General features: G+C 41.5%; 1 protein-coding gene across 3 annotated transcripts in view; it reads right to left on the reverse strand.

Annotated features, from left to right (window-relative positions):
* Positions 1–11,616, reverse strand: part of LOC135204133 (uncharacterized) — a 28,366-nt gene extending 16,750 nt beyond the window's left edge. The window contains exon 1 of one of the 3 annotated variants that reach the window (XM_064234139.1): positions 11,179–11,616. In XM_064234139.1, the coding sequence (XP_064090209.1) occupies positions 11,179–11,180 (2 nt within the window). In that variant the 5' untranslated portion in view covers positions 11,181–11,616. Of the gene's footprint in view, positions 1–3,656; positions 4,147–11,178 lie in introns of those variants that run through there. The other 2 variants (XM_064234141.1, XM_064234140.1) reach the window with 2 other exon arrangements.
* Between the last annotated feature and the right edge of the window lie 12,949 nt (positions 11,617–24,565).

Here is a 24,565-nt window from a genome sequence, read left to right on the forward strand (position 1 = left end):
ATCTGAAAAACCAGTGAAGACGAGTGGCTAAAGAGTGCATGGGAAGAAGGACTAATAACATAGACGAAGACCCAGAAATATACAGGACAGGAGAATGACAAGCAGAACAAAGGACTGGCACAACAAACCAATGCACGGACAATACATGAGACAGACTAAAGAACTAGCCAGCAATGACACCTGGCAATGGCTACATAGGGGAGAGCTAAAGAAGGAAACTGAAGGAATGATAACAGCGGCACAAGATCAGGCCCTAAGAACCAGATATGTTCAAAGAACGATAGACGGAAATAACATCTCTCCCATATGTAGGAAGTGCAATACGAAAAATGAAACCTTAAACCACATAGCAAGCGAATGTCCCGGCACTTGCACAGAACCAGTACAAAAAGAGGCATGATTCAGTGGTAAAAGCCCTCCACTGGAGCCTGTGCAAGAAACATCAGCTACCTTGCAGTAATAAGTGGTACGAACACCAACCTGAGGGAGTGATAGAAAACGATCAGGCAAAGATCCTCTGGGACTATGGTATCAGAACAGATAGGGTGATACGTGCAAATAGACCAGACGTGACAAAATCAAGAAGAAAGTATCACTCATTGATGTCGGAATACCATGGGACACCAGAGTTGAAGAGAAAGAAAGGGAAAAAATTGATAAGTATCAAGACCTGAAAATAGAAATAAGAAGGATATGGGATATGCCAGTGGAAATCGTACCCATAATCATAGGAGCACTAGGCACAATCCCAAGATCCCTGGAAAGGAATCTAGAAAAACTAGAGGCTGAAGTAGCTCCAGGACTTATGCAGAAGAGTGTGATCCTAGAAACGGCGCACATAGTAAGAAAAGTGATTGACTCCTAAGAAGGCAGGATGCAACCCGGAACCCCACACTATAAATACCACCCAGTCGAATTGGAGGACTGTGATAGAGCAAAATAAAATAATAATAATAATAATAATAATAATAATAATAATAATAATAATAATAATAATATAATAATAATAATGAGCATAAGCATGTAAGCTTTGAAAAATGAGTTTTCGTGACGGGAAATAAAAAAGAAAAAAAAAAAAAAAACGCAGAATTAGACGGAAACACTGAAGAAGAAAAGTCATGCGCATTACACGTCATCATTAAAAGAAAAAATTTGACAAATACCTGTCCATATGACAGCAATGAAAATTCAAGTGGATAGCTTACTTACTATTGCCCCCAAAACACTTTCCTGTCTGCGAGTGAGTTATTTGTGGAACTGGCCATCGGTAAAATATTGAATGTTCCGAGTCACGAGACCTCGACATTTTCTTGCCTTCGGTATTGATTTTCACGGAGTTTCGATGCATTTGCTTTTATCAGTGTTGCTTTTCAAGTGAAGATTTTTGGAGAGAATGAGAACAACAGGTAATCATATCCTGTTTATTTGCACGCAAGGTGATTGGCTTAAAGAAGAACTTTCATCAGATATTCCTGAACAGGAAAAATTCTTTTTTTACATCATGAACACACCAAGCAATCCATGACGGTTATCTGTTTATATTTTTTTTTTATTTCATAAGAATAATATCTGGTCAATCTTAAAGGATGCAAATAATTGCCAACAATATTTCTGTTCTAGCAACAAGGAGGCACCGATTCCATATCATGAAATATTCAAAAAATGCTTCAAGAACATTAGAATTTAATAAAACCGGTTCAAGAGCAAGTGACATTATATCTATATAATACCACAAAATAAAAATTATTTCCAACTTTCAAGAAAGGTAATTTTATTCTTTTAGCTATGGTAGAATCTCCTGACATTATTTCAGCGGAATCTTCGAAGTAAGGGCTGAGAATCAGTTACCAATAGACCCGCTGATTATAAAGTATCACGGACAAGCATGTGTGACATTTGGTAATCATTAATACTTATAACCCTATTTGGTTATCTGGCCTTATACCAACATGGGCGCTTTCACATAAGAAGCCTCTAAGTGTTTGAGGTTTTATTGGATTTCAGATGGCTGCTGTGGACCTCTGGAATTGTACCCCCAACCACGACGATATAACCCTTAATTCACTACGATTGTCTGACGTAAGCAAACAAGTTAATGAGAGCCATAGAAAATTATACGTTTAGAAAAATATGTTTGTTCCAGCATATAAAAAAAAATGAAGCTTTATTTAAACGTATTTATAAATAAGCCTTTTCCGTTTCATTTCGTTATGCTGTAATTTACTTAGTTGCCATTTTCATTAGTTTCCAAGTAGGCGTGTCCATCATTTCTGTAGTTACATTTGATACTTTATTTTTTTACATTTTATGGTTGAAAACACATGTTGGAGGGCTAACATCTGCTGCAAACGTGTCATCCGAGTTGATAAAAAGCCCACATATGTTAGATATGTGCAGTGTAGATGCACAGGTGCTTTTGTCATAAAAAATGAGTGTGGTAACTCTTGATAATAGTATCAGATGGCACATCCTTATACGTCATATCTAATTTAAACTGTCTGTGTGTATATGTCTCTTCCTTATACGTACAACTATAAACTCAACGAAGAACAGTATTCGAAATATCTATCTTTTGAGTCAATGTGACTAAAAACGGATAATTAAAAGCCAGTCAGTTATTTTATCAATGATAACTTGGTGTTCTATTCATGCTACATATACGAATCATTGCTTGGGTAGAGTTTATAATTCATCACCTGAATCAGTTGAAAGTGAGTATCTAAATTAATTTAGAGAACATAAATCGAAAGTGAATCTATTTAGAACACAGATGTACGGAGATACATACATTATATATATATATATATATATATATATATATATATATATATGTATGTATATGTATATATACATATATATATACATATATATGTGTGTGTGTGTGCTTAAAAAATCACAGTAGATGCACGTGACTTCATTAAATAAGCGAATACCACAGGAAAATGATAGGCAGAAATCCTTGACAATGTCTTTGTAAAGACGAAAGCGCCTGGATTTCTGCATATCATTTTCCTGTGATATTCGCAATTATATATATATATATATATCTATATATATATATATATATATATATATATATATATACATACATTATACATATACATACACTGCAGGTGTATGAGCCCTCACTGAAGATGGACAAGTAGATAAAGGGCCTAGCAATCAGTTAAAAATTGCTGTTCATATTCAAAACAAATATTTCCGCTGTCTTTCGTGTTCCCTAGTGATACGTACTATTTGCAAATGTGTTTTTACCCTAATAGACAATAACCTCAGGAAATCGTTGAATCTTTGAATGAATATCGTTAGCTGAAGGTCTTGAAGAAAGATTTCAGTAAATCCATTAATATCTGGAAGTGTCTATTGCAGCAAAGGTTAAGTGTTCAGCATGAGAGAGAGAGAGAGAGAGAGAGAGAGAGAGAGAGAGAGAGAGAGAGATGGCAAGGACACAACCTCTGCATTGGGTCTGCTACCAACTCATGGTTATCACTTTTCACCGTAAATATTTCACTCTTTTCTCTTTCAAAACGAAAATGGCACATACGAAACTAACATTCTTAGATCCGTATTTCGTCACAAAGAGAAGCTTAACAGAATGCGGCGGGTTATGCGGATAAAGTGGAGAAAACTAAAGCGAGCGTTAGAGGAAAACTCACCTCCTTTATCTGCCGCCCATCCGCAAAAGTTCCTCTTCATATAAACGATGCAGATACGTGCATAGTCTTTATTACGTTTATCTGTATACGTAGCATTTTCCTCTTTACCATTATTAACACGAGGATAAATCTTTAATTGTTACCATCACGAGAAAACTTTTGAGTCAAGCATCGTACCTACACTTTTCGTAATAACGAATTCACTCAAGGTTGTTTACATCAACTTCCCGCCGTCTCACGGACGAAACCCCACCGAGGACTAGAGACGACGACACCGGTCCCGCGGAGCCAGCCATACGTCCTGCAGATCTCGGACCCATCTGTAGACTAAAACAATCGATGGGGAGCGGAGAGCAACAGAGACTGTGTCAAGCACCACCTGGTCCCGAAGGGATTGCATGCCGCGGAGCTCTCTTCGGTATCAAAGGACTGGATATCGCTCAATTGACGTTCTTACACAACCATCGACTTTGTCATTACCGAGTTGCCGGTAACGTGATTTTCAGCGTTAGATGTTGTCCCTACCGGCGTGAATACGAGGCTTGGTTTCCCCCGTCGTGAAATGCAAGTTTTATTGACCTCTGTATTTCTCTTTATTCATTCATGCTTTAGAAAATCTTCTTCAAGATTATGTATTTCCTAAATTCCAGTTAAACAGATGCCTGTTGATAAAATGGTCAGTGGAGATATATTCAGTGACCTTGAAACTTGTTAATCAAAGAGAAACAATACTTGTCTCGCTTGCAAGTCGTTCATGAGCGGCAGAGGCAAAGGGCAGGCCATTGCGCAGTCACAAAATACTGTAGAGACAGACTGTATACTTACAGTTAGAGTCTATGCTAGGACTTCTTCTGTAAGAAAACATTCCGCCGAATAGACTTGAGTTACGAGAAGGGAACGTCAAAGGAGACCCTATTTGGCTGAAGGGTAAAGTATAAGGTGATAAAGCCTGCCATGTGGTGCTGGCCAGAGGCGTGGCACCACTGAAGGAAAAGGAATAGAATAAAGTAGACTTGTAAGAAATGAAGATTCTAAGATGGATGAGAGGCGTGACGAGAAGGGAAAGGATGAGAAATGAATGCGTGTAGGATTAGCAAAAGTCACTGATGGAGATAGGGGAGGAGGATTGAGAGAGGATGGAGAGACTGTATTCGACAGTGAGACAACTGAATAGACGAAGGGGGGACGCAAGATAGAAGCAACTAGGAAAGACTTGTCAAAAACAACTAATCCCCTGCCTCTCTACCCAGGCTATTACCAGGAAAAAAACACACGTCAACTCCATTGAAATCATCTGAACTACCACGACCTGATACCGTATATTGAAAAAAATGAGATCTTCCCTAAGACTTAAATTGTATCTTCCTTGTTCAATCACGATATGAAAGAAACCTATAACAATAAATAAAACCAGTGAACTGCAGTAATATTCGTTGAAGTTTCTGTCATTGACATTTCGAGACGAAAGAGGGAAGATTGGGTGTTTATAAAGTATCTGTATAAACAGAAAACAGTCACAAAGGTGGAAATTGCTCCCTTAAGTACAGGTGGATAAGTTGATTTTTATCCATGTGTTAACCCAAAAAGCATAGGTTCGAATCCTGGCCAGAGGAGGTGCGCTTATTGTATTATTATATCCTAGGTACAGTGAATTCGACAACAATATTGTCCTAATATATATATATATATATATATATATATATTATATATATATATATATATATATAATATATTATATATATATATATATATATGTGTGTGGTGTGTGTGTAATCTTTAATTTTTTTATAACTTTTACGTAAATGTGCATTCAAACTTTCCATACCTTAAAGCGCATTATATCCCAGTACATTAACTAAAAACTGATCATGACATTATCAACCCAGCGAAATATTATCAGCTAATAACTGGTGCAAAAGAAAAAAAAATATCTAGAATCCGTTAGGTGGGGTGAGGTGGGGTTGGGAAGATAGGCAAGAAAATGTAATCACTTTCTTTTTCAAAATGAAAGCAGGTTTTCATAGTCTGTCAGTTTCAACAGTATCAAGCTTTAATAAAATGTTATATAGTCCCATACTAGAGTACCCAAAGAGCTGAAGAATTAAGTTTTGAATTTTTGCAGAAATGTAAATCAGTAGTTCACGAATCTTGCGTCATTTTTGGGCTTCCAACAACCTGGTATATTATTATTTTAAGGCTTTATGGTAGTATGGTTTTGGGGAGGACGTTAAAATGATCGTGTGTGTTCGTGTATGTGTATATATACATATATATAGATTATATACATTATATACATACATACAGATATATAATATATATATATATATATATATATATATATATATATATATATATATATATATATACAACTACGTCTCCATTTGTGATTATATTTTCATATCTTATTCCAAAAATTGATCATTTTTTCTACACTTTTGTCATCAGTTTCCGGCGGTGTAGAAATGACTTAAGTGATGAGTTAAGATAATTTTGCATGCTGGATAGCCGCAATGACTTATTACTCTGTTACCAGATGAAGCATACCAACTTATACTTTTACATAATTGCGAATATACATTATAGTGACGGCACAGCAAAGTAACATAGGCTAATCGATTGTCCAAACTACCCACCCAGCCTACCTTATCGATCCAAACATATTTCACCCGGTGACACTTCTGGCACCTTACGCCCGTATACATACCTTTACCTTAACCCCCCCCCCCTTTACCCCTCCCCCTTGCCGTCACCCCAGTCCTCAACAGGCTCTATATCCCACCCCCAACCCCCCTAGATGTTCCGCCCACCAACGAGTATAATGAAGGACCCATCAAGGTAGTAAACGTAGTAGGCTAGTCTCTCTCTCTCTCTCTCTCTCTCTCTCTCTCTCTCTCTCTCTCTCTCTCTCTCTCTCTCTCAGCCTAAAAGTCTAAGTTCTTCGTTAAGTAATTATTACATTGGAAAGAACGTCCATGTATTATCATAATTTTCAATCTTCATGACCATTGTTGTATTTCATTTGTCATTCCATCACAAATCAACCAAAGGAATTTTTTAAGCACTTAATGTATCATAAAGCATATAAAAGCCCTTCGTTTAACATTAAACGTTATTCCTTACTCACCACTTTAATTACAAACCAATACAAAAGTTTTTGTTAATTAACTCCGAATCCTGTTACTTCTCCCTCACACTCGTCAGTTTCCGGATTCGTATGTAAGACTTGCCTTTCGTGCTGTCAGTCAGCTCGGGTATTCGTCTAAGCAAGTTTATCATCGTAAGATATTCGCACTGCGGGTATTCCTTAGAGCGACAACCTTCGAGTAACTGCCAGAGGATGGATACTTCAGTCTGTATTGATCTTGCGGCAACATTGGCTAATCTCTGTTATTTGGGATATATGTACTTGTGATCATCCGTGGATACTTCCTAGTTTCATTTCGTATAGATTTATGAAGTGGTCGTCTGCTTTACTTAATTCATGTTCGAAGTGAAACGATACCAATTCTGGGATTACTTCATAATTATAAATTTAAGATGATGTTCCATTTAGATGTTTCTTTTAAGCTCGTATGTTTCCATGTTTACATTTTGCAGCATTGCACATAACTTGCTCCACTTACGGAGAATTTAATTTCTTTTTCATTTTGTCCACTCCGAGTAGTTCGTTCATTTTTTACTGTTTGTCACAATGTCAAAACAGCTGGGCACGTGTATCAAAATAGCTGATTTGTACGTGTATCAGAATAACTTACTTGTACGTGTATCAAAATATAGATTTGTACGTATATCAAAACAACTGACTTTGTTCGTGTATCGAAATAACAGATTTGTACGTGTACAGCATATTCAAATTGATTGGATCTCGATTCCTTTGGCATATATATATATATATATATATATATATATATATAATATATATATATATATATATATATATATATATATATATATATATTGTCAGCTCTGGATGACATTTTTATAGGCTTTCCGAGTTGAAGGCTATTTAGAAGTAATTGGAATAAAAGTACCAGAAACTCACGTTAGATTATTTGGTAAAAAGCACCAATTTGTTATTACCCGACTCAAATGCACGCAGTGAATGCTATTGATCATGCAGCAGGAATTGCACGAAGCGTGCAATGACGTCAGACCATTTGATAAACCGCTTGAAACCTGAAGGGCAACACAGTCCACTTGCGTGTTGTTAATGGCTCTGATTAAACCTCACCTTTGCGTTATCAATGAATGCTATAGGAGGTTCACTTAGGGTAGATTCTTGGGTGGACGTTTGTTTGGCGGCCAGCCAATCAGCGGCCGCCAAACAGATGTCTTGTAACCACAGGGCTCATCCAAGAATCTGCCTTAAGTGAACCAGTTATAGTAAGGTTTCTTGGAATATACCTTATGATATGCCTTTTAATTAAAAGTTCATACAGTTATTTGTGACACGCATGCAATGTTAACCAGCTTTACAGGCTTGGTCAGTTCCTGAATGAAGAACTAGTAATGCCAAGTCGGAGCATGGTCTTTGTACTGCTGGTCTCACGGTTAGAAATGTTAAGGAATACCGACTCTTGTCAGAACATGGATGGGTGTCCACTGGAGAAAGCCAAGCGCCATTGCCGCAGGATTCAGTGGCCACATGAAATGGGTATGGTGTAGCAGCCTCATCCTAGAAATTGACGCCTTTAAACTTTCAAGTCTTGCGTGAGCTTCAGGTCTCGTAAACAGTCAAGGCTTCAAGAAGCAAAAGAACAGAATGATTGACACTGGGGGGTTTCAAAGCTTCATTTTTCAATGACGTATTGTGGACGGAGTATGACGTCACAAACCTTTGTTACCAGAGGACCTCTGACGCCGATGATGGTAATGATAGACGATTCTTTTTCCCATCGATTTGTTTCGTGGGCGAAGACTCTCCCTTCGGCCTTTTTCAGGTGACGGTGTCTAAAGAGGGGCATCGATCCATGTGTCAACCTTTAACATTACTGGTGCAACTTGTTAACTCTCTCTCTCTCTCTCTCTCTCTCTCTCTCTCTCTCTCTCTCTCTCTCTCTCTCTCTCTCTCTCTTATATATGTGTGTGTTTGTGTACACAGGCGCTATTATGATTCACACAACTCCTTCATAAATGATGCATCACAGCAATCGATAAGACCTTCAGTCAGTACAGTGGCGATTCTAGGGGGTGGGGGGCATGGGGGGGCAGCTGCCCTCCCAGATTTTGGCCATGCCCCTGGTTTGTCCCCCCATTTTTAAAATGAAATATTATATATAAAATTAATCATTATTGAATATAACAATAGCCACTAACTAGTCACACAACATGATTTGGTTATATTGCTAACACTCATGTTGAGTGGATCAGTAAATATACAGGAAACAGGAAATGTCAAACTGAACCTTTTCAGAATTGTTATGACATGCCCCATGTATATCTGTTCATTTCATATAGTTACTACCTTTCTTTATTTGGTTCAAATGTGTATTATATTTATACATACTATCCATTCTTTAATGTTTGCGTAGTTTGGAACTGTATATGGTTTTGAATGTTAAATTTTCATATCACGCAAGTCAGGTAAAATATCAGATGGATGCTTTACAGTTGTTTTGCTTAGGAATCAAACAAAATTCTATATGAACCTTTACCTTTAGTCAAATTCATTCCTCCACGAGTTTCAAAATTGTAATTATTTTTACAGTCAACTATCCTATGATGCCCACCCAACAATTATCTTTGCCCCAGAGTTGCCCCCTTACTTTTTGAGGGGTAGAATCGACACTGCTTCAGTATCGTAATCAGTTTCGTGTAATAGTCACACGAAATTACTTGACGGAAACTGAAGCGAAATAGTTGCCAGTAAAGATAGCGTAGCAATATAATCACTATATAATTATGTTAAGTTGGTTATTTTTATATGTTATGGTCGTACGTTTCACTTACATTACGAGGACAGGGCGTTTCTAAAGATGAAAGCTAGTTTTGAGTTCGGTTTTTCCCTGTAGGCCTACTATTAGTTATCTTTATTATCAGGCTAATTTTTTTTTTACCAAATATTTTAATGCCTTTTTCGACGCCTCATAACAACCGTCAACTGTATATTTTACAACTGTTCACGTCAAGTCTTCTGTCCATCACTGCCAACGGTCTTTGAGCTAAAATCCCACGTATTTGCATTTTCTTTAATGTTGGTTTTTTTTCAAGATTCTGGTCTCTTCTTCCTTTGGGGATTATGAGATGTGATTTTAAAATTCATTCATGTAGTGATACGCTATAATTTGGAACACTCCCGTAGAGGAGAAGTGCCGTCAGCGCACCTTACGACCCATAAATATAATCCTTTCATTTCTTTTAGTGAACTCCCGTTTACATTCTCTTTCTTCCGTAATACTGCCCACCCTCGTCTAAAAATTGTTTCAAAGTGCAACTGCGAGGTTTTCCTCCTGTTACACCTTTAAAGCCTTTTTTTACTCTCAGTTTCTCTTCCAGCGCTGAATGACCTCATAGGTCACACCCATTGGCCTTTGAGCTAAATTTTACATTCCATTCCATAACTTGGAACACCTCCGCCTGTCTGTTTACACCGTACGATGAATAAACAGTTTAATTTAAACATGTGTAATGACTTGCAGATTCACATCTCTCAGTTGGACGGTAACGATAATGAAGGAGATACAGTTTGAACTGAATAGAAAACTAATTGCAATAGCCTTGATTTAGAACCAACTAAAGCGACTTATTAGACTTCATTAACAGGTGTGCGAATTAACGAAAGCTGTGCTGTACCTGGAGAGAAGGAAAAATAACAAATCACTAAAGGGTCTACTTATGGAGAAGGCTTTTTAACAAAACAGTAACGTAATTCAAAGGGATTACAGTGATGTTCACAACGGATACGCACGAAATAATTAAATGTACTCATTTCTTAAAGGTTAATGTCCCCCATTTCCCAGGGTCGTTTTGTAATCACTTCTTGTTCTATCGAGAGAGCCCTAAAAGTGTCTTTTATGTTTGAAACTAACCTGAAGATTTAACCATTTTAGGACTAATTATATATACATACATACATACATACTACATATACATATATAATATATATATATATATATATATATATATATATAATATATATAATGTATGTATGTAGTATGTATGTATGTATATATATATATATAGATATATATATATGTATATATATATATATATATATATATATATATATATATATATATATTATATATATAGTGTGTGTGTGTGTGTGTGTATCACAGTCATTTTTTAAAATCTGATCCACAATGAATCTTAATATTATTGGCACCATGAAGCTGTCTAATAATCACATGTTTAACTTTACTTTCGGTTACAAACTTTTCCTCTGAAATTCAGGTAAATTTCAAGCCACCTGCCTCTCACGCTCTTTATGAAAACTCCATTTTCATAACAAAAAAAATTATCAACTCAAGACAACGAGTCAATAGTTTCTAGAGATTAGGGAAAAAGCGGCGATGAAACTTACATTTATGGAGCATGAATAAGTGAGACCTCTTATACGGAGATGACTAAATATATTCCGAAGTACTTGTTGAAGGCCTTTCAGTAAAGAGCGTTGTAGCTGACTTTTTGTACGCCAGAACCGTTCAGTTTCTTCAACGACACTTGAAGTTTAGTCGATTTGATAGGAATTCACTCACAGACACGAGAGAGAAAGAGAGAGAGAGAGAGAACGTCGTTCATAAAATCCAAGTATAAGTATCCGAGACGAAAGATGTTATAATCCGGTTCACCTTTACAAAAGCTGGATTTATACGAACAGCAAGTTGGACGTGTAACATGTTAAACGAACCCCGCCGGATAATGACTCCCATTACATTTATGCAGAAGGTCTTCGTCACAAAATCAAGCCTCCGAAGAGGGCAGTAACTATCATTCTTCGTCCACAAACAACTCGATACTAACGCCAGGTCGTAGTTGCTAGAGAACACAGGCGTGATAACAGGATGTGTTTACATGTGGCTTGCTTACGACATCGGATGAGCCTGAAACTCTCTCTCTCTCTCTCTCTCTCTCTCTCTCTACATGCTTGCTTCTATCTAAGGATTTTCATTGTTTGCTGTAGTTTTAAGTAAACTGGAAAAGATGGGCTAGAGTTTATTGAGCAATATAAATTCAGTTGCTATATTGTACGGGCATTCTTGTAAACAGAAACTCCAACGTTGATTTGGTACTTATATATATATATATATATATATATATATATATATATATATATATATATATATATATATATATGATAGATATATATATATATATATATATATATATATATATATACGTGTATATATAATATATATATATATATGTGTGTGTGTGTGTGTGTTTGTGTGTGTGTGCATAAACATGTATATATATCGTACAGTAACTAATAAGAATAACGTTCAACAACAGAAAATAGTTATACACAAGGCCGGGGTTACAGGGTGCTTTTAGCGATTTACAGTCTGAGAACCATAAATTAGAAAAAACATCATGCCGATATCAACTGTGAATCAGTCCCTCCTGTTTCCGTTAAAGATTTACACACAACAGAAGTTCCACATATTCTCGTGATGTTTTTATGATATGAAAAAGAAGACTGTCGATCGACCGAATCTACACTTTGTTTATCACCTGGCCCGGAGCCCAGTGACGGAAATGAAACGAGGAATTTGATGAGGCTCCGAGTTCGGTTGTCCCAAAGGGGGCGTAGGGACCATTAAGACACTTATGTCCTTTTTTTTTAAGAATTATGGAAAGAACCTACTTTTAATGGGGCTATGATTTACAGAGAAGATGGAAAGAGGAATCGGTCAAATATGCTTCAAGTTGCAAGCTAATGCTGCAAGAAGAAGTGTGCTTCGTTTAGATTCAGCCGGCCTGAATTGGACCTCCGGACTCTGTCCCCAACAAAAGGAACCTGCTATTTCCACTCGGTTAACAAACGTTTTTGGTAATAAGTAGGTGAAAATTCACGTTCCATTCGATAAAAGGCGAAAAAGACCCAAGGAGTGTAATCTATTTCCATTATCATCTTATATACATATTTTTTACAGAAAAAAAGTTGCAGGAATATATTTATTAATAGAAGATAATAGATAACAATTTAGTGTAATTCCTGAATCGGCACGATCACAGTTCTTTTTTCTCCACGCAAATTTTTTCTTCATGAATACACGAACAAAGGCACCAGCGCTAACAAAACACAACTTTATTCCCGATTGCCGTAAATTTCTCCAAAGAGAGCGCCTCTGGCAGAGTGTTCTGGTGTCCAGGAAAACTAGCCTATCTCGTGCCAGATGCCCCGCCCCCTCCCCCACCACCCAAAAAAAAAAAAAAAAAAAAAAAAAAAAAATGGCAGTTGTCATCGTCTATATCTAGAAAAAAAGAATTGTTGTTTTGGAACAGGAAGCGGTGGAAGGGATATAGACAAAGAAAGGGAAACGTACAAGAAACTGAAACTGGTGATGAATTATATACTCTTTATTAGAAAAATGAAACTATTGTTCATACCTGCTGAATATGGCAGAATCTGTCTTTGCTGTAGTGTAGAGGTCAACAGCTCTTCATCTTTCAGTGGAACTAACTCTTCCTTCTGTTCTGAGACTGTGAGACCCTTCTACTCTGTTATAATATTTTCTTCGCCCATTCTAAAATGCTGTTTTAGAAGATCCTCTTCAATAACAACTGGATATATGTATATATTATTATATTCTGCCGGATATCACTCGTTTTCTTTTCATCTTCGGATTCTGAAACCCCATAGTTTTTCGTTATTGACTATCCAGATATTTCCGTATTACATTTAAAAATTCAGTAGACGGTACATGACCGGATTTACTCGTCTTCTCTGGAATTTCAACACCATCCTTGATAAATATATCCGTATAAGAACAGAAACCTTAGGCAAAAAGAAAAATTCGCTCCAGTTTCATAAATGGGTTTTCTGAATGACCTGGGTAATTTTTATTTCTTTCCTATTATATGGTCGTAAATGCTATAGGGACGGAAAGCCGGACGAATTCCTGGCACTGACAGCAAGTCAAACCTGTAATTGACAAGATGATTTACAAGTGGCACTTATTAGTCTTGCAGGCTATTGCAGTTTTTTTTTTTACGTTTCTTTCCCCTTACCTACGTCAAACATACTTGCAGTAGGCTTTGAAGTTCTTTGTACTTTATTTTGGAGCTTATAATGAATGTGAAGTGCTTTATGTTTTATCCTACTCTAAGAACATTTAATTTACCTATTTCGTAAGCTCTTCCGAATTTTTCTTTTTCAGTGATTAGCACAACTGCTGAGATGGACCCAATTAGAAAGTACTTCTCTCTTGCTTAGAATCATTTGTTTATTGCGCAAAGGTCACAAAAACTCCATTTTATTCAATGTATTAATGGTTATAGCACTAAGTGAATTCAGCGAAAGAAATAGTTTGGCCTCCTCGTAGTCTCGATTCTGTCTGTGCTCGAGGAGTATAGGATGCACATTGAAAATATCAGATTTTTCTTGGTTCTTCTAAGGTGGAGAATAAAACGTAAAACCATGAAAGTAAAACGCCGTAAATCATCTAAATTCCCCTTTTTATTTTGTAATTGAGATTTAAAAAGTTAAAAGAATTCACTTACAAGGCGTCTAAAGCTTTACATCATCTTCAAATATTTTGGGAGAGAACAAATCCGAAACTGAGCAGAATCACGATAGGCCCAGTATTGATATACTGATTTATATATATATATATATATATATATATATATATATATATATATATATATATACATATATATATATATATATATATGTGTGTGTGTGTGTGTGTGTGTGTGTAGTATGTATGTAGGTATATGTATGTATGTATGTATGTATGTATGTATGTATGTATGTATGTATGTATATGTACATACGTGTGTAAGTGAATCACGAAAGTTTGGAACGTGATGAATATATAAATAAAGGTAGAAGCCATGAAGGAAAGTGAAACAATGGAGTAGCTCCAAGATCTGTCGACTCAACGTCCTTTACTTAGCAGACTGACATACATTAGAAACTGAGTGGACATGGAAGGGTCGTATAAGTGACAGACAGGGATTGTAAAGGAAATAAGTACCCTGAATCCAACACACCTGGAGAATTAGTAACATTCACAAACAAAACATGGGTACAATTCAAGAGGTTTGCAAACAGATTAAGTCCAACTGCTCAGACGCAGGGACAAGACAATTAAAGGATTCTACAGGTCGGCAGCTGACCACATTCAGACTTTTGGTAAACAAAATCCTTTTTTCGCAAGATAAACTTATTCACAAAATACATATTTAACATACATATACAAAGAAAATATCTAAAAGGCATTATACAACTTACTTCCCATTGTAATTTCAGTGTCAGTCGTGGCCTGTTTCATTCAGGTTCTTCCATATGTAAAATGCTTAAGAATGACCTCAAGGAGACGTCTGAGAGCCTTTCTAACTACTATAATTGCACTGCAGTAGTTAGGAATTTGGCACAGCCATTTTCAGGGCTAGATGAAGTAGAGGAAGAAAAGGATAAATGAGGAGGAAAAGTGAAAGGTCTAATGAATGGAAGAAGAAAGAAGTTTCTGCATAATTTTTATATGAAAAAGGAGAGAAAAGACCAAAAGAAATTAAAAGAAGGAAATATACAAAACTATAGTAGCAACGGAGGGGCCGTTGCATAGGTGGAACGTCAACCGTGAACCAGAATGTTGGCTACTACTATAAGTTCAACTAGTATTTAAGAAGGAAGGGGCAGGATTTGAAAATGAATTAGTAAAGATAGGGACACTTTTCTTCGCTGACGATGGGTTAGTTTTAGCAAGAAATATAGAAGATGCAAGAATAAATATAAAGATTTTAATAGATATAGGAAATAAATGTAGGCTAGAAATAAATAAAGAGAAAAGCAGCATCATTATTTTCAATATGAAGGATAAACCAGAAGAGATAGAGAATATAAAAGTGAGGGAGAACATAACATATTTAGGAATAAAGGTAAACGATTCTAGAAAACTGTTTAAGCTACAGAAAAAGGAAATGATGGATAAAGCACAGAAGTTACCAACCTAACCTATTCCTTGATAGAAAAAAGCTGTAACAAAGTTATAATAGGTAAAACATTCTGGAAAAATATAGCTCTACCATCAGTCTTATATGGAACCAATGTAGTTAATCTAACAGACACAGAAATAGAAAAATTGCAAAGAATAGAGAATGGGGTATATAGGAAAATATTAGGAGCATGTAGAAGTACAATAGTAGCCACATTAAGGGGGCAGATAGGAGCATCTTCCATGAAAAGTAGAATTATGAGTGGAAAGATTAGCTATGTAAATAATACTTTAAATGGACGGAAAGAGTTACTGAAGAAAATAATTACAGATATACAAGAAAAGGAAAGAAAATGGTGGAAAAGTACATGCATGAAATTAAAATCAATTTAAGAAAATTGGAACGAATGTCCAAAACAGAAATAAAGGACAAAGCCAGAATCTGGGACACAGGGAAAAGAGAAATAAAAGATGAAGAAATTTATGATAATTCTACTGGTTCAATACTTCTCTTCAGAGCCAGAACCAACTCTCTTAATTTAAATATAGCAAAAAGACACCAGAATGAGAACACATGTTGTCCTTTTTGCCATAATACAGTAGAAGACATATTTCATTTCCTCTTATATTGTTGTACTTATAGAGAAGAGCGTGTTAAAGCAATTGGGCTACAGCAACCCTATGAAGAGAAGGAAAGTGACGTAGTTGGGAAATTTCTATTTACAGGTAATAATGATATAAGAAAAGAAACCATATACATGATGTGGAAAAAAAGAGAGAAAAAGATGAAAGAGCTCAACAATTAAAAAAAAAAAACCTCAAGATTGAGAGGCGCCGTTGCAAAGGCATTGCCTCTACCCATAACCATAACGGACCATAACCATAAGTAAAATTACTACTGGAAAGGACTAGCGATGCCTTCATTCATGTATGCGATGGAAGTCATGAAACTTGACAGGAAAACAATAAATGAATTGCAGAAGATAGATAATAAAGTATACAGAGCAATATTGAAAGCGCCAAGTTACACAGCAAGTTGTGCGTTAAGATCTGAAATAGGGGCCTCTTCCTGCCAATCTAGAGATATCAAGAATAAACTTTTCTACCTGAAACATACACTAAAGAATGGTGGAAATAGGCTCCTATATGAGATAACAATGGATCAGTATGAAAACAAAAAAAAACCCTGGATAATGAAAGTAAAAGAGTATATGAAAGAACTAAACATAAACTTAAGTAAAATTGAAGCAGTTAAAGACAAACAGTTAAGAGAAATAATAAACAATTGGGACAGAAAAATATGGCAGAAAGAAATGAATGAAAAGTCAACATTAAGAATCTACAGAAAATATAAAGAAAACATAAGAGAAGAAATCTGGTATGATAACACTGAAAAAACAATGCTGATCAGTAGGGCCAGACTAGGTATACTAGGATTAAATGGTAGAAATAGGATAAAAGGAGAAGATACAAAATGTTTATACTGTGAGGAACAAAATGAAAATTTAGAACATTTCTTGCTTTACTGTCCAGCATACAATGAAATTAGAAATAGATATAGCTTTATGCAGCAACCATATCAAGAAAATAAAGAGGAATTAGTAGCAAATATAATCTTATTGGTAGTACTAATGAGGGAGGAAGTGGAGAATAGGAAAGATTTTATAAAAGAAATGTGGTATTTCAGAGAGAAGAAGCTCAAGCAAACACAAACAAAGGAGGAATAAAAGAAGCAAGGTGGCCGTTTCAAAGGCATATCCCACCCACTACTACCACTACTAGGTAGTTCGTAGTTGACGTCGCCTAGTATAGTATCCAAGTAATAATTGTCACATTAAGTAACGTATACAATTTTCAGCATGGAGGCGTCATCTATGGTAGAGTTACCAGCTTATGAATACGCACCACCATGGGTGCCACCCTCAGAGGTACGATGACTCCCATAGGTACTTTGGTATTTTATTAGCAGCCTGTTATGCCGAGGCCAGACTCAGGCTTAGCTACCTACCTATTACCCAGTAACCTATGCATAGACCGTTGGTTTGTCTAAAGGTTAAGGTAGATTCAGCAGAAGAACTCTACTTCTACAGTTTAGCTACCTAAGCTAACCGAAGTTGTTTTTTTTTCAAAAAAATTCTTATTTTAGCCAAGTAGCCATAGGTAGGAAGCCTAGTAGGTACCTACCTACTAGTAGTAATACTAGGTTTAGGTACAACACACGTGAGACAAGTCTAATATACAAAGTAGGTTACCCGGTTTTGTTTGTTTTCACATTAGGTATACTACTAGACCTAGAATCCTCACAAAGTTTGGTAGAACTGCCGTGGTTAATTTTCATGTATTGAAGAAACTCGTGTAGGATTGGGTATTAGCCTAGCCCAATAGGCCTACTCATCATAGGTTTGAATTTTTGTGACCAAGCTACCTTGCCAGAGGCAATCCATTAGCTAAGGGTATGCATAACCAGTCGTAGGTTAGCTAGTACCTAGGCGCCTATTGGCCATCATTCCAGGGCTAGGCCTATGCTACAATTCTTTCTGGGTCAGTGTTCTGACATTAAAATCTCTTTGGCTGTCATTGCCTTGATGACCAAAAACTTAGGATACCTAACACTAGCTAACAAAGGCTAGGCTTAATATGCGGTTAGGGCCTAACCACACAGTATGAGGCAGCAGTACCATAACTCATAATTCTTAGCCAAATAGGGTAAACAACTGAGTGGACTGGCCAACTCACCGACTACCGAGGTTTTGACCACCCTCAGAAAAAGTACTTTAACACGTCCTGACACTGGAGTTGTTGGTGGTGATAACAGGAGCTCAAGACATCTACCTACTCTCCTTTTGAAGTAAGTATCTTCTCCAAAGTTAGAAATTAAGGCCATATTTTAAGATTTAAACAGAGGGTAAAGAAAAGGGTGGCCAACACAGTGCCCACAACCCCAAAACGCTTTCGAAGTTTTTACTTACAACTCCAAATTTGTTCTGATACGTAATACAAACCATCGGTCCTTTAACAATAGGAAGTACCTAGCGGCAGCTGGAACGGTCATAAGCTTCGAACAAGGAAAGAACAGTAGTTAACTGCGGCGCGCGACTGGGAGGTAAACAAATCACTTTTGCTTTCGGCCGTGGTGTGACAAGACGTGTTCGTCATCGCTCTGCCCGCTACTCGTCGTATGCTTTGGTTTTATATCAGCCCTTATTCTGGTTTGTCTGTGTAGTGAATGAAATTGTAAGTACAGTACTTTCATTTTTGTTTATTCCATTGAATTCATAAACAATGGATCAAGAGATGGAGCTTTCGCAGCGCCCCCCAGTCGCCCCGTAGAGTTTGTCCCGGGCTGGAGGGGCGTAAGTGCGGCGGATTTCGCTCCTTTGTGGATGTGGATCCACATGAATTGTGTACACGGTGTCGGGGGCGAGAATGCTCCCGAACCGAACCTTGTGTAACATGCGTTAATTGGTCCGAGGCGCAATGGGTTCTGTACAAGGGCAGGAAGAGACGTAGGCCTACAAAGGAGTCGTCGGAAAGCTCTCCAGCGACTCCTTTGGTAACAGATACCTCGTCTTCCTTCTTGCCCCCCGGTCAGCCCCCACGTTTCACGCCTTCCCCTGGGGGGGGGGGGTTAGCGGAGTCCTACTCCTCACTCGATCCGTCGAGTGTGGAGGAGGGCGCTCGCTACCCGGATGTTCAGTTGTATTCGGGGTCTTCCGTCCGCTCTGGGTGGGGTTCGTCTCCCCCCAAGCGCGAGGAAACCCCTCTAATTCACCCGACTGTTGCTTCTGCAGGTGTGCCTTCCGCGAAGGACGACCTTGGGCAGGTGTGGGAGTCGCTGGGACTGCAGGGAGTGCCGAGTATCCAGGGGCTGATCGAGCGGTTGGTGGGGTCGGCAGTGGTCACACATGGTGTGGTGACCACTACAACTACAACCCTTACTACTCCAGGGTACGCTGCCCCTCCGCACCTGGTCTACACTCCCCATGTGACAACGGTGACACCGACAGCCGCGATTCAAATGCCTCTCGCTGCCGTGCCAAGGAGGGGCGTGCCACCTCCACCTGGTTTCTTTGTGCTGCCGACCCCGGACTTCCGCTGCCCCAAAAGCTCTCCCCTGGACTTGCCTCCTGTGCCGAGAATGCTGGTAGCCGATAACAAGACGCTTGGCTCTCCTGATTCTGTTGCCGTACCTGCCGTACCTGTTGCTGGCCCAGCCGCTCATGCCGCTCCTGCTGTTCCAGCCGCTGACGCTCCTGCTGTTCCAGCCGCTGACGCTCCTGTTGTTCCTGCTGTTCCTGCTCCTGCTCCTGTCGTTCCTGCTCGTGGTGGTGCTGCTCCAGGCTCAGGTCTTTCCGGACAGGTGCAGTCGGGCCCTGTTGCTTCAGCAACTGCCCCGGCTCCGTCCTGGATGGAAGACCTGACGTCTGTCCTGCGAAGTCTGACGAAGAAGAGGAAGGTGTCGTCGTCGTCTTCATCGTCTTCGTCGTCGTCTGCTGCCTCCTCTTCCCCTTCGACTTCCAAGGCTACCAAGCCGAAGAAGAAGAAGGTTGCCTCCTCCCCCCCTAAGAAGGCTCCTTCGGGACCTTCTAAGGACCCGTCTCGCTCCGGCGATTCGGGGGGCTCTTCTGCTGGTCCTCCTGTTCCCTCGGGAACAGGGCCTGTCTCTCCTTCTCCAAAGAAGAAGACGGGGACCAGAGGAGTACCAGCTTCGGCCGGTACTTCCTCGCCTGGTGTTAGCGGCTCTGCCGCTAAACCAGGATCAGGCTCGGCTTCTAGTTCGCGAGAAGTACCGAGTGCACGGTCTCCTGCGGGAAACCGTGCAGCCAAAGTCTCGACGTCCGAGTTCGCTCGCCGTCAAGACCAGCGAGAGTCGTGCAGACGACTCTCGCCAGGCCAGCGGACGCTCTCGCAGCGACCAGCCGGCAGCTCGGGCTGACGTGACGGTCTCCAACCCGCCACGGGTTGAGGCTAGGAAGAGGTCCCCCCGGCCGTCGGTACCAGCCTCGGCTGGTACCAGTGGTTCGACGCGCCGCGAGGACGCTCACCGGTCTCACTGCGACAGCGGCTCCGCAGGTCGCCTGACCGCCGCTCCCATCGGGACCGGGCGGATAGGGCGACCAGAGCAGCTCGTCTTGACGCTCGGGATCGGGGTCGACGTTCTCAGTCGAGCCACTCGCCTCAGGTGAGCAGCACGGCCCGGCCTGCAGCTCGATCACCACCGCGGGTTGGTGATCAGCCGCAGCCCTCCAAGCACGCTGGTCCTGCCAGCGAGCGAGGAGGGAGCATCAGGTCAGCCTCTCCGGTACCTTCAACTTCCTCAGGATACGCCGGGAAGAGCGAGGTATCCAGGAGTGATCGTGAGGGGTGCGCCTCTCGCGATCCCGCTGCGATGCCGTACGCACCAGGCACGGTTTTAGGACCGGCCAGGACGTACGCGCAAGTAGCTGGAGGCGATCGTGAGGGGTCTGTCGCTGTTCCTCCTTCTGAAGGAGGAGCGTCTCGGGATCTGTTCTTGTTGGAGGGACTGGACGGTCCTACTCCTCAAGACGCGGTTACTCCCGAGATTCAGAGGAACTTTGCTGAGGTCATTGCGCTGATTCGTCACCACAACGACCTTGGGGAAGGATCGCCGCTACCACCTTCTGAGCCCACGTCCCGGCTTGAGTCATTTTGGGGCCCAAAGAGGGAACCCAAGATGACGGTGGGTCTGCCGTGATCAGAGCTTGCTGACTCGGTCCTGGACCAAGTGGAGAATCTCATCTCAGGGCAAGAGAACTCGCTGAAGTCCGGTCGGTCTTCCAAGCTACTTCCACCTCCTCTACAGCGTCAGAGGCGTTTTTACGTGCCTTCGGAAGATCCAATACCGCCTAAACAGGTTAACCCGGAGTTAGCTAGGCTGACTCCAGGTGTGTCCCTGCAACAGCTCCTGTCGGAGAACCTCTGGTTCTCGCAGCAGGAGGCACTCGCCCTGGAATCTACCGCCATGGCAGCATTCCAGGCAGTCTCTTGGTTGGATCTGTGGTCCCTCACAGTATCCAAAGTCGCGGCCGGCTCTGGGAGCTCTGCTCTCGAAGACGACCCGGCGTTCAGGAGACTGTGCCAGTCTGGAGGTAGAGCCATCTCTTACCTCACCCATCAGACTGCTAACCTGTGGGCCAACTTGGTTCTTCGTCGTAGGGACGCAGTCCTTACCCGAGTGACCAAGGGGGCTGGGCGTGAGGCGGCACTCGGTCTTCGTAACGGACCTATTAGGAGTTCCTCCTCTCTCCTGGAGAGATGGTGGACGCTGCGGTGGAGAGGCGGCGCACTGATGACAGTGACCGCCTGGTTCACCAGGCAGTCTCGAGCTACTGCGGCTAAGCCTAAGAGTTTAGCTAGAGCTTCCTCGGCTGCTAAGACGGCTGCCCCGTCTAAGCCCCGTGTGAAGACTCCTGTTGCTTCGACTTCTGCTAAGGGAGGCGGAAACCAGCCCTCCTCCCAGACCTCCTTTCCCCGAGGAGGTGGTGGGAAGAAGTCGAAGCGAGGTGGGAAACGCTAGGGACGGCGTTCCCCCTCACCTGCTGCCGGAAGTGGGGGTTTACCTGGCGAGCCATTGGGCAACTTGGCAGCGCTACGGCGCCGAGACCTGGATAGTAGACGTCCTTCGGGAGGGATATCTACTACCCTTCGAATCTCGGCCACCCCTCATCTCCAACCCGGTCCATCTACAAACCTATGTCCGGGGTTCATCAAAGGACAACGCTTTTCGACAGGAGATGAAGACCATGCTGACCAAACGAGCTGTGGAAATCGTAGAGGATCAGTCACCGGGCTTTTACAGCCGCCTTTTCCTGGTGGAGAAGGCAACGGGGGGCTGGCGTCCGGTGATAGACCTCTCTCCCCTGAACCGTTTCATTCGCAAGACTCGGTTCATGATGGAGTCGGCACGATCCGTGCTCGACTCAATCAGGGGGAACGCTTTCATGCTTTCAGTGGACCTGAAGGACGCGTATTTTCAAATACCCATCCATCAGTCCTCCAGAAAGTACCTCCGCTTCATCTTCGACGGGACGGTGTACCAATTCAGGGCACTTTGCTTCGGTCTGTCAACCGCCCCACAGGTGTTCACGCGAGTGTTCACTCTGGTGTCTGCTTGGGCCCATTCGCACGGCATACGTCTTCTGAGGTATCTCGACGATTGGCTGGTCCTGGCGAGTTCACGCTCGCAGTTGCTGCAGGACAGAGATCGACTCCTCAAGTTTTGTCGCGATCTGGGGATTGTGATAAACTACGAGAAGTCCGATCTCGAACCCAAGCAGAAGATGAAGTACCTGGGTATGCTGATCGACACGGTAGCAGGGCAAGTCTTTCCCGCAGACTTGCGGATCAGCAAATTCAGGGAGGCAGCCGGCCGGTTCCTGTCTCGACAGGAACAAGCAGCTCAGCAATGGCAAGTCGTGATCGGCCACCTGTCGTCACTCGAGAAGTTAGTCCCTCACGGGCGTCTTCACCTGCGGTCTCTCCAGTGGAGACTAAGGGAGAGTTGGTCTCAGGCAAAGGATCCACCTTACTTCCCCGTGGCTCTCATGGAGTAGGTGAGGCAGGACCTATCCTGGTGGCTCGACGACAGGAAACTCTTAAGAGGAGTGCCCATCCGCACTCCCCCTACACCAGTTGACCGTGCAGGTGCACGAGTGGGCCACGGCTCACTCAATAGAGCTGTCAGCACGCTACATTCCAGGCAAGAGGAATGTAGTAGCAGACAAGCTCAGCCGTTTGGATCAGGTGATAGGAACCGAGTGGTCTCTACACCCAGATGTGGCGGAAAGGCTCTTCAACCTTTGGGGGCGACCAGTCGTGGATCTGTTCGCCACCCGGCACAACAGAAAACTTCAGGTTTTCTTTTCAGCCGTGCCGGACCCATGGGCAGCTGCAGAGGATGCTCTTCAACACCCCTGGGACAACCTCTTCGTCTACGCCTTTCCTCCCTTCTGTCTGATTCGGAAAGTGATCAGCCGAGCGCTGGTCACTCCGAATCTCAGGATGATCCTGGTGGCTCCCAAACGACCTTAGGCCGTTTGGTATCCGGACCTGCTGGCTCTGCTTGCGGAAGCACCGAGAGAGATGCCCCACTGGTGCAACCTTCTAGCCCAGCCGCACGTAGAACGGTACCACCAAGCAGTCCAGTCCCTACAACTTCACGGCTGGCTGTTATCCACCATCTCTTGCAAACGAGAGACTTTTCTCGCAGCGCAGCAACAGAGATGGCTGGACACGTCAGACAGTCCTCTGCAGCTGTGTACCAGGGAAAGTGGGCTGTCTTCTGTGGTTGGTGTCGTAGACGGGGTCTATCTCCTCTCAGAGCCACTCTTCAGCAGGTAGCGGATTTCCTCGTGTTTCTTCGCCGAGAGAAGCTCCTCTCAGTACCCACAGTCAAGGGATACAGAGCCGCCCTGGCCCTGGTCCTGAAACTGAGGGGCCTGGATATCTCTAATTCGTTCGAGATTTCCTTGCTTATGAAGAGCTTCGAAAGGTCTTGCCCACCCAGGGAACTCAGGCCCCCTGAGTGGGATGTGACTCTCGTCCTTAGGAGTTTGACTCGAAGACCCTTTGAGCCGCTCCGAGAGTCGTCAGACAGGGATCTGACCCTCAAGACCCTCTTCTTGCTGGCCCTGGCATCGGCGAAGAGAGTAGGGGAACTACATGGTCTGTCCTTCAATGTTAAACACACCAGGGGATGGGGATCTGTGACGCTCGATTTCGTCCCGAACTTCGTAGCTAAGACTCAGAATCCGTCGATCCCTGACGACAGACAATCCCCTCCCT

This window comes from Macrobrachium nipponense, chromosome 44 (genome assembly GCF_015104395.2).
Source record: "Macrobrachium nipponense isolate FS-2020 chromosome 44, ASM1510439v2, whole genome shotgun sequence".
Taxonomy (NCBI): domain Eukaryota; kingdom Metazoa; phylum Arthropoda; class Malacostraca; order Decapoda; family Palaemonidae; genus Macrobrachium; species Macrobrachium nipponense.